Source organism: Sipha flava, unplaced genomic scaffold (genome assembly GCF_003268045.1).
Source record: "Sipha flava isolate LNK unplaced genomic scaffold, YSA_version1 77_pilon_pilon, whole genome shotgun sequence".
NCBI lineage: Eukaryota > Metazoa > Arthropoda > Insecta > Hemiptera > Aphididae > Sipha > Sipha flava.
Window position 1 is genome coordinate 1,343,703 of NW_020273617.1, and position 9,868 is coordinate 1,353,570.

Genomic DNA, 9,868 nt, shown 5'->3' on the forward strand with positions numbered 1-9,868 from the left:
AACGGAGTTTAAAATTATCATCTATAAACTTATAGCTAATACAATTCCAAGTACCTAAAATTAAAGATAATACAATTTAATCACATTACATTTTAAATAAATATAATTGGAACATAATATGTCAACACAAGAAAATGACTCGGTTATTTTAAAGTCCAAACATACAAAAATGTTATTAATTATATATTATTATCTATAAATGTTTACTCAACATAAACTAAACATAATCGACTTACAAAAAAAAAAAAATAAATAAATAAACAAAATAAATGTATATGTATGAATAAGTTAGAATCATTTCATTATGAAAAAATATTAAAAATAAAATATTTTTGAGATTAATTTATTCAGGGAATCAATAGGATGTTAATTAATAATCATGGAACACCACTTAATCCGAGTTACAGAAATTAAATATATCTCAAATTAAGGGTTTTGATACTTTTTCACCATGATTATAATTAGCATTTTAACTTAATAAAAATTACCTACAATAAATATGACAGTATACATTAGATCAAATAATTGGAGGACCAAACGTAAAAAATTATATTTATTATCATTCAAATGATAATTTGACCTCTTGTATACCAATATTAATAACACAAATAAAAATAATTAAAATGAACAAAATCCCTCAAATAAAATGTATGCCTAATTTTTTTTTTATCTAAAAACATCTTAATATTTTCATTTTTTTTATTTGCATTAAACACACAGTATGTTGTACTCAGCAAATATATTTTGAACAAAATACTATTTTACAAATATTGTTATGCTTCGTAGACAATATGTTTACAGTTTTGGATCAGTGAAGCAAGGACCTTTTATCAGCTCAATGGGGTCATATGGTGCTGGTTGTATAAGCTCTAAGACTTTATACTTCTTTAATACCAGAACAGAATAAAACTTTTGGGCTGCCTGTTATATTGAAAAAAAAAATTTTAATTTAATATTTATAGTTAAGAAAATTAAATTCTAATAATAAAATATTAATTAAATTTATTAAATTTAAAATATGTTTTGAATTTATAATAAAAATATACCTCTTTTCTTCGATTTCTGTAAGTAAGATCATCAAAAACAAGAGTATCTTTTTGAGCAAATCTCGTTTTAATTGTATGATACAACTGATTAGCCCTTTTGTTCATTACTCGTTCTTCATATTGTTCATTAGTTTCATGTGGGGCCTGTTGCTCCTCCACCTTAAATAAAATACTATTGTGAGTACAAACCAAACAAAGACAAACTAAAAATATTTAAATAAATGGCTTACAGGTCCAACAGATGCAGGGTAATCATAATCTGGATCACGCCAAGGTGTTGCACCACCTCTTGGTGATGGTAAACCTGGTGTAACAGGAGCATTATGATGACCATCATATCCCATATTATCCATAATAACTGGATTAAAATCAGTTGACTGAAAATAATTATATTCACAATTGTAATTTATAAGATACATAGTAAAATATTTATTTTACTATTTAGAGTATTAAACAAATTGCAACTATAAACAAAATTCGGTACATTTTTATACATTATTTAAGTTACTTAAATAAATAAAAAAAAAAAAAATCAAGTTTTATTTAAGTTACTTACTTGATTTATATGATTGTCGTATCCCATATTTTGTAGTTCTGGTTGCATTGATTGATTGTTTACAACTGAAGTATCAACTGATGGAGGGGCTTGTAGATCATCAAATGCATTTACATTCTAAAATATTTGATTAAACAAAAAATATTTTTAGACTTATGATTTTTAATTACATAGTTATAATTATTAACACCATTATTTATCATAATAGAGAAAAAGTATTAAAATATCAATAATATACTAATATTCTATAAATCTTATATAAGAGAAAGTTAATTAAAAAGAATTATAAAATATAATTTATCAATTAATATATTAAAAATAATTAAATCATATCTTTCACAAAAAAGTATCAGTACAAGAATTATTTGAATATATAAAGTAATTAATAATTACCGGATCTTCATTACTAATTGGTTCATTAGACTTGTGTGCTGGAGTTCCAGGTGGTAACATTTGTCCATCATTTATTGGTGATGTTATAAATGGTAATTGTTCAACAGGCTGTTGTTGATTCATTTCAATATTTTCAGTTTCTTCAGGAATGGCTGGAGTAGGAGGTGCTACTGACAAAGGTGCAGGAGTTTCAACTTCCATTGATTCCTAAAAATAACCATACCGATTTTTATAACAGTACAATTATTTAATATATTTATATTAATTATAAACATGTTAAAAAATGTTTGACATGCACTTACAACTTGAGGAGGTACTTCTGGTAAAGCAGGTAAAGCATCTTTTTTGGCGAGTCTTTGATTATCATCATCTAAGGGTGTTTTTCTTTTACGACCACGACGAGCAGGAACTGGACCAGCTAAAGCAGGTAATACATTTTCTTCATCTCCTTCAGCACCACCTTCACCTTCAACCTCTTCATTAGTTAAAGTCTTTGCTGTTAAGTGTCTTTGGTAATTCTAAAATTGTAAGTAAAAATAATAGTTAATTTTCAATTTAAATCTAATAAAAATAATATTTAAAAGATTACATAATTTATACAACTTACTTTAGCTAATGGTATAGCAGGTATATTTTTTCCTGGTAGAGCAAATAACTTTTCTACACCACCTGTTTCTTTCCAATGCATTAGTCTTTTGGTTGGTGGAGCTAAATCTAATGTTATTACAATATCTGTTGTGTCACTTAATTGCGCTTTCATTTCTTCTCCAGAAATATTTTTCACTTCATCTACAATAAGTTTTCGCTTTCTCTTTGTCTTTGGCAAGCCTCTTAATACACTAGCATCAACTGGTCCTAAAGCAAAACTTTCTTCATCATTTTGTACTAATGTAGTTTGATCTACAGAAGCATCTATATTCTGTTCATTTAATGGCTCAGGTTCTTCAGACGCTTGTATATCATGCATATCATTCATATCAATATCTGGTGGTGGCATCAATGTTTGATCATGGGTTGGTGATGGTATAAGACCTAATGCACCTGCATTAGGGAATGGTAAATTAACAGGTGAGGCTGGTCTTGAACCATCAGAACTGTGTCTTCCTGGACTAGGAGGCATAAAATCATCGTCATCATCATCATTTCGAATAGGCGTATTAAATGGTGGTGGACTAGGAGGGCCTTGACCATCATTCACTTCCATAGGAGCAGCAGGCACATCATCAAATAAGCCGCCAGCTTGAAAAAAGTTATCTGGAATTACTTGACCAATATTTCCTCCAAACCCATCATCTCTAATTGGAGCATCGATTCCTAAACTATTTTGACTTAACATTCCAGACCCAGCAGATGTAGAAGGTATAGGTTCTTTGTCACGGTTCATTAAATGGTCAACACCTTCACTGAATAATAGAGAATGTTCAATCCCATGACGAAGTATATCAGAATTTTCAACCTCCGAGAATCCAAATCCTTGATCAAAACCAGAATTTTTAGAAACCATAGAGCTAATATTATAATCTTCGTGCAAAGTAATTTCCTCAGCTCTTGATTGATTAAGAGTGAATTGAGCTTCAATATCAACATCACTAAAAAATTATAAAATTAAGAATAAGTATTTAACACGTTGACTGCCACATGACCGCCGGCGACCCAAGTCAGTTCAGCTTATAGAACACCAAACAATTTTATGCCTCTTTATCAGAACTAATTATATTTATAAAAATAGTTATAATAGTTTGATTTTGATTAAATGTATATGATTTTAATAAACAAATCTTGTATAATAATACACAAAAAAAAAATATATTGGTCGCCGGCGGTCATGCGGTCTTCAAGTAATGTAACTTTATCCCTGGGCGGCTCTTGTTCTAAATTTAGCCAGTAAATAAAATTGTTGTTTCCCTGGTTTTTACGGGTTTTATTTGTAATTTTTTGGCTATTTATTTTACATTGCCATTTTCACAATATTTATCATTTATTATACTACCGTCAGTCGACATTCATTTTCGTCGTGACGATTATATTGAAGTTGATTTATTTATTTAATGTTTTAACCCTTTCAGGCCTGAATTTTTTTTTTGATAAATTTATAATTTAGGTTAAGTATGACGTTTTATAATTTTTGCACCTATATTCGCGGAAATACAAGTAGGGTCACATATGTGACCCAGAGGTCTATAAGGATTGTATTGAACAACAATTTCATTTATTTTATAGCATTTTTAATATACTTTTTAGTTGAACAAACAAAATTAAACTTTGTAAGACCATTTCATAGTTAAAAAAAAAAAAATTAAAAAAATTAACAACTTTTAACTTTTTATAAATTAAAAAATAATGAAAGGATTATTTTTTTACGTGAAACTCTTTCAAACAATTTGTCTGGAGAAAATGTATTTTCTTTTCGACTGTAATAATAAAGTGTAAAATACAATTTGTTCATAGACGGCATTCGAAAAATATTTATTGAAATGGTTAATAGGAAAAAGCATTATTTCTGATGCACCTACAAGTTGAATATCGTCTAAATTTAATATTGTCGTCAAATGGTTGTTGTAACCATTTCATATTTTTTTATAAGCATGTTTTTTTTATTTATTTAATTAACAATTACTCGAAATAATAATACTATATTGTATACCAGAAGAATATACATATAAAATATAAACAAAACGTTTCTTACAATAAATAAACGATTACCCGCTGGCGACCGGCAATTTGCTCGTTTCCCGTATTCATAAAAATTTGAATCCATTCAGACCGATGGGTCACATAATGACCCAACTTTCAAACGTTCGTACCGTACGTATAGAATATAGAACAGTTTTGTCAATGGTAATATTTCCACAAATGACTTATTTACTTTTATACGTGTATTAATCGGATGTAATGTTATCACCAAGTTTAATTTTAAATTAAAAGTAAAAAAAGAAAAAATTTATTTTCCTGATAATTGTCTTGTATAAATATCTAAATATAAGTCTAACCAATATTGTGTGAAAAATAACAACCATATTATCGCATTCTTAGAAACATACCGCAGTGAGACGTATATAGAATTATCGAAATATAAAATAAATTTGTGTTCGTTATTTGAAAACATTGGGTCACAAAAGTGACCTAAGGATCTGAAAGGGTTGAATTCGTCATAATTTAACAAAATGGACGAACGTATGATTATAAATTAATTTAATGATTCATATGAATCGTCTAATGAAAGGATCGATGACAGTGATGCCGATCCATTATTTCGAATTGAAAGTGAAAGTCATAGTGATTTTCAAGATTCATTAAGAGATTCGTCTGATCAAAATATTCCAACTGCAGAATAACAAGATATTATTACAAAATAATCAATTCGTCTAGAATGCAGTTTCAGATTATAATTAGTGGCGGGAATAATGGGAAAAAAATCGAATAATCAAATGATTAGTAGTTGAAAACAAAATAATCGAATAATCGAATGATTCACGATTTAACAGCATGAACTGGTTGTATAAATAATAAATGATTATCTATAAGCGTGAAAGTGAAATGCATTTTCAATCCAAATATGTATTAAAACGATTAGTGTGGCGATTACCGATACCGGGAATTATACCAATGGTTAAAAATAAAATAAATAATAATACAATACTGATAGAGAGTCGACTTCTTAATTTAGTAACTTAAGTATAATAAGTAAAACACGCAACTTTTTCAAATAATTCGATTATTTTCATAATCGAATGATTCGATTATTCCTATCACTAGTAATAATCAAAAACATTTAAATTTTATTGGAAACCACGGACTCTCAGTTATTTTAGACGAAGATAGTGGTTCTATAGATCAGCGGTTCCCAAACTTACGACCACGGAACCCTAAGGAAATATTTGTTTCGTGGAAACCCAACTTGACCCTAATTTTTCATTTATTTTTATTGTAAAACCTATACTCCGAAAAAGGTTTTAAAGATAGTTCATGATTATTATTTACTACAATTATCGTTCTCAATATTTATATACACCTTGCGGCAGTGGCGCAACCAGGGGAGGGTCCCTGGGTCCAGACCCCCTTTGTTTATGTTATATTATAACATGATTATATACCTTAGTCTACGAGTATCTTATTTTCAATTTATAAACTTGTACATAACTTTTACCTTTATTTTTTACATAATACATTTAATTATCATTAAATTTTACATTATAATTATAATATTTACATTTATCAAACAATAAAATAATAATTCAAATTACTAACCACTTTAAAATAATTGTATTTTAGGACAACCCCCCCCCTTAAAAAATCGTGGTTGCGCCACTGCCTTGCGGAACCCTTAAGATTGTCCCTCGGAACACATTTTAGAAATCGCTGCTATAGATTAATTCAATTTGTTTCTTACTAACGAAATAATACTACTTATGGTTATTGAAACAAATAGAAATACACAACAAATGTTGAGTTCACAATGAATTTCAAGGGGCAATAGATTTTCTTCTTGGGAACCAATAACTAAGGATAACATGGAAAAATGTATGGGTCTTTTGTTATGGATGAGACTAGTAAAAATAACATCATTAGCCGACTATAGGAGTAAAGCTGAAAAATTTTTATTACAAAATACTGGTCGGAACTTTAAGAAAAACAGACAATTTTTACCAAAGGCTGTAATCGAAAAAAAAATTAAAAAATGGGAAATTGTAGGTCTAGAAAATAATTCTAGGTAGTTGTATCAAAATTCAAAGATAAACGTGACATTTATTTACTTTAAACCCGACATTTATTAAACATTTCAAGAACTGAAAGAAAAAATAGAAATAATGAGGATAATAAAACCAGATATTCTATAACGCTGGAAAAGCCGGGATTTATCCGACTAGATGACATCATATTGTATCCCGATGAGAAAAAGTATTCATTGGTATCACAAAATAGCAACAGAGATAATGTTGAATACATTTATAGAAAACGCATTCAAAACATTTTCAAAAAAAACTCACCATCCGCCAATTTCGTGAAGTTCTCGTAGATAATCTTCTTAAACTGGAACCTACATCAAAAACAGCTATTTTACACAAATCTGCCACAGCCAGATTAGTGGAAAATAGATACTAAAGAAGAGAAATTTTTAAACATAAACAGGAAGAAACTGAAGAAAAATACTAAATAGAAAAATAAGAAGGTGCACTGAATGCTACAGTAAATATTCCAATGAATTAGAATACAAGTTAAAATTAAAAAAATTATACTTATTTAATTACATTTTTTAATGAATTTGAACATTATAAATTATAAAACACTACGAGTATAATAAAGACTTCCATATGCTTTTCGAAAACTTTAAACGACAGCATTAGTCGCGAACAACTGTGGATAACTTTGAGAAACTTTAGCATATCGGAAAAATTAGTAGCACTAGTCCAAATGTGTAATGCACAAATCTATTGTAAAGTACGTTTTTTAGGAGAATTATCCACAATATTTGAATGTAAGGCTGGCCTGAGACAGGGTGATGCGTTATCCCCAGTGTTATTTAATCTAGCCCTAGAAAAGGTAGTAAGAAATATACAAGACTCGAAAGAAATGGACGTAATAGGGACCCATACACTGCTTGCTTATGCAGACGATATTATTTTATTAGGATAATCCAAACATGATGTCGAGAAGAGAGCAAGAAAACTAAGAAATTAAGTACAGCAGTAATATGAGACAAGTAATAAACGAGAACAAGACCAAATATATGGTAATGACTAGGAACACAACGACGAAGGGTAATCTCAGGGTTGGAGATCTTTCTTTCGAGTAGGTAGAAGATTTCAAATAGCTGGGAGTAAACATAAACGAAAAAACAACATGCATAACGAAAGTAAGATGAGAATAAATGCGGCAAATAGATGTTACTTCACAATGAAAGGAATGTTCTCCTTCAAGTTACTGTCCAGGCACACAAAAGAACACCTATACTGTACGTACATGCGGCCCATAATGACGTATGCATCCGAGACATGAACTAGTGTACAGACATGATCTAGAACCCAGGGAGATGAAGAAAAGTTGCTGAACTTTGAGAGGAAAATATTAAGAAAAATATATGGACCAGTATACAACAATAACTTAAAAAGATTTGAAAGAAACAATGAAAACCTGCGACAGTTATGCAATAAGCCGAGTCTATGACATTTCTTAATTAGAAAGAGGTTGAAATGGGCAGGTCATGTCTGGAGAGCCGAAAACATGATAATTAAGAAAGTCGCGGAAAGCAAAATAACGGGAAAAAGACCAAGATGCAGACCTCGACAAAGATGGTGGGATAGAATAGAAAAATATCTTAAGACAACCCACTACTAGATATGGGAACGGCAATGAATAGGGACAGGTGGAAAGGCATTTTAAAAGTGGTGATGGTCTTGAATGGACCGCTATAAGCCTAAAAAGAAGAAGAATGATTTTGAACATATTTTTAGAGAAGCAGTGAACAAAGCTAAAAGTGACAACATTTTGTAGTGTTTGTCCAACAAAACCATTTGTTTGTATTCAATGTTTTCAACATCAAGAATTTCAAAATTAATTTGTATGCATATATAGTATTTATATGCATAATATACATTTTTTAATAAAATACATTTCTTAAAATTAAAATTAAAAGTTTTGATTGTTTTTTTTTTTTTCAAAACGATCTATTTTATCTTGTCTATGCCGTGGTAAAAATTATAATATTTTAGTTCCAAGTCATATTAAAATACAATACATATAGGTTTATGATGAATTTGGTAACCGGTGACCCAAGTAGCTTCATAATAATATAAGTTGGGTCGCTGGCCACCCATTTGGCTTCACACTAAATGACATTTGGGTTGCCAGCGGTCATGTGGCAGTCAATGTGTTAAATATCTTATTTTATAGATAACTGTAGTATTTTAATAGTAATAAATTACTTCAAGTCAGGCATGGCTGTATCAAAATCATGAAATACTTCTGGAAGTGTAATAGCATTGGCGGCTGCAATATGATTATCCTCAGGCAAATCAACCATACCAGGCCGGAAAGCCATTTTAATCTTAACAAATGCTTCATTACAATCTGCCAACAAATATTTAGCCTTGCGCGAATAGATTCGAACCACACCCAATAAAAGATGACCCGAGGTTCGAAGAGCCATTTTCACCTAATAATAATAATACGATTAGCAACATGTTATTAAGTATTTCTGAAGTAATATTATTACTCACTTTTGGCTGTAATATTCCATCAACAGAAGTTTCAATATTGGTTTCAAATACTTGTGCTTTAGTTAACTTTTTGTCCCAATGGGCAGCCAACCAAATACGGGCAAGCGGCCCTTTCTTGGACAACGAGAAGTGTGAATAGAACATGATGAATGGACGACGATTGGCGCGGTAGAATACCTAAAAAACCATTAAACAATAACTACACAATTCATTTGATTAGAGTGTCGAGTTTTTTTATTCAAAAAATGAAAATTGAAGCAATTATTGTTTACTTGTCAATGAAATCCCCAAGTCGGTGATAACGGTACGTTTCTTTTCGATCTTGGTGCTTAGGCGGACACACGGTCGGGCTTTACGACAACAAAACGCATGGTCGAACACAGCATTGGAAGCGGAATAAAAATCACAAAACTACGTGTAATCGGTTAAATCAATTGACACAAAATAACGAATGGAAAACAAAAATTAAACGGTTTACGTCAACTGACGAACGGAAATTATAAAGGGTAAACAAACGACAACACGAATAATATGGCGGACTGGGCGGGAGATCGGTTAACGTTGGGCGGGAAACGAGTTCGGTACAAAACACAAAGGATCAGTCGAGAAACCAGGTTGCAATGCATCGTAACCATGGCCCTCTTATCAATACCTAT

The 9,868-nt window shown here is 30.2% G+C and overlaps 1 protein-coding gene across 2 annotated transcripts; it reads right to left on the reverse strand.

Moving 5' to 3' along the window:
- Positions 1 to 722: 722 nt before the first annotated feature.
- Positions 723 to 9,761, reverse strand: LOC112692831 (double-strand-break repair protein rad21 homolog). 2 transcript variants are annotated; one of them, XM_025567631.1, is made up of 10 exons: positions 9,485 to 9,761; positions 9,213 to 9,389; positions 8,919 to 9,148; positions 2,603 to 3,584; positions 2,298 to 2,513; positions 1,996 to 2,202; positions 1,603 to 1,719; positions 1,277 to 1,423; positions 1,047 to 1,205; positions 723 to 921 (listed from the first exon to the last, which is right to left on the reverse strand). In XM_025567631.1, exons 2-10 carry the CDS (start codon positions 9,354 to 9,356, stop codon positions 796 to 798), a joined length of 2,328 nt encoding a protein of 775 aa, XP_025423416.1. In that variant the 5' UTR covers positions 9,357 to 9,389; positions 9,485 to 9,761; the 3' UTR covers positions 723 to 795. The 2 variants fall into 2 exon arrangements, with proteins under 2 accessions (XP_025423416.1, XP_025423417.1); XM_025567632.1 differs by having other exon boundaries at positions 9,213 to 9,411.
- Between the last annotated feature and the right edge of the window lie 107 nt (positions 9,762 to 9,868).

Bases quoted from the DNA above. Each gene is read 5' to 3' on its own strand.
- LOC112692831 (XM_025567631.1), bottom strand. From the start codon at position 9,356: ATGTTCTATTCACACTTCTCGTTGTCCAAGAAAGGGCCGCTTGCCCGT. The intron at 2,203-2,297 runs GTAAGTGCATGT...GGTTATTTTTAG, and splicing joins CAGAAGTACCTCCTCAAGTT to GAATCAATGGAAGTTGAAAC. The intron at 1,720-1,995 runs GTAATTATTAAT...CAAATATTTTAG, and splicing joins CAATTAGTAATGAAGATCCG to AATGTAAATGCATTTGATGA.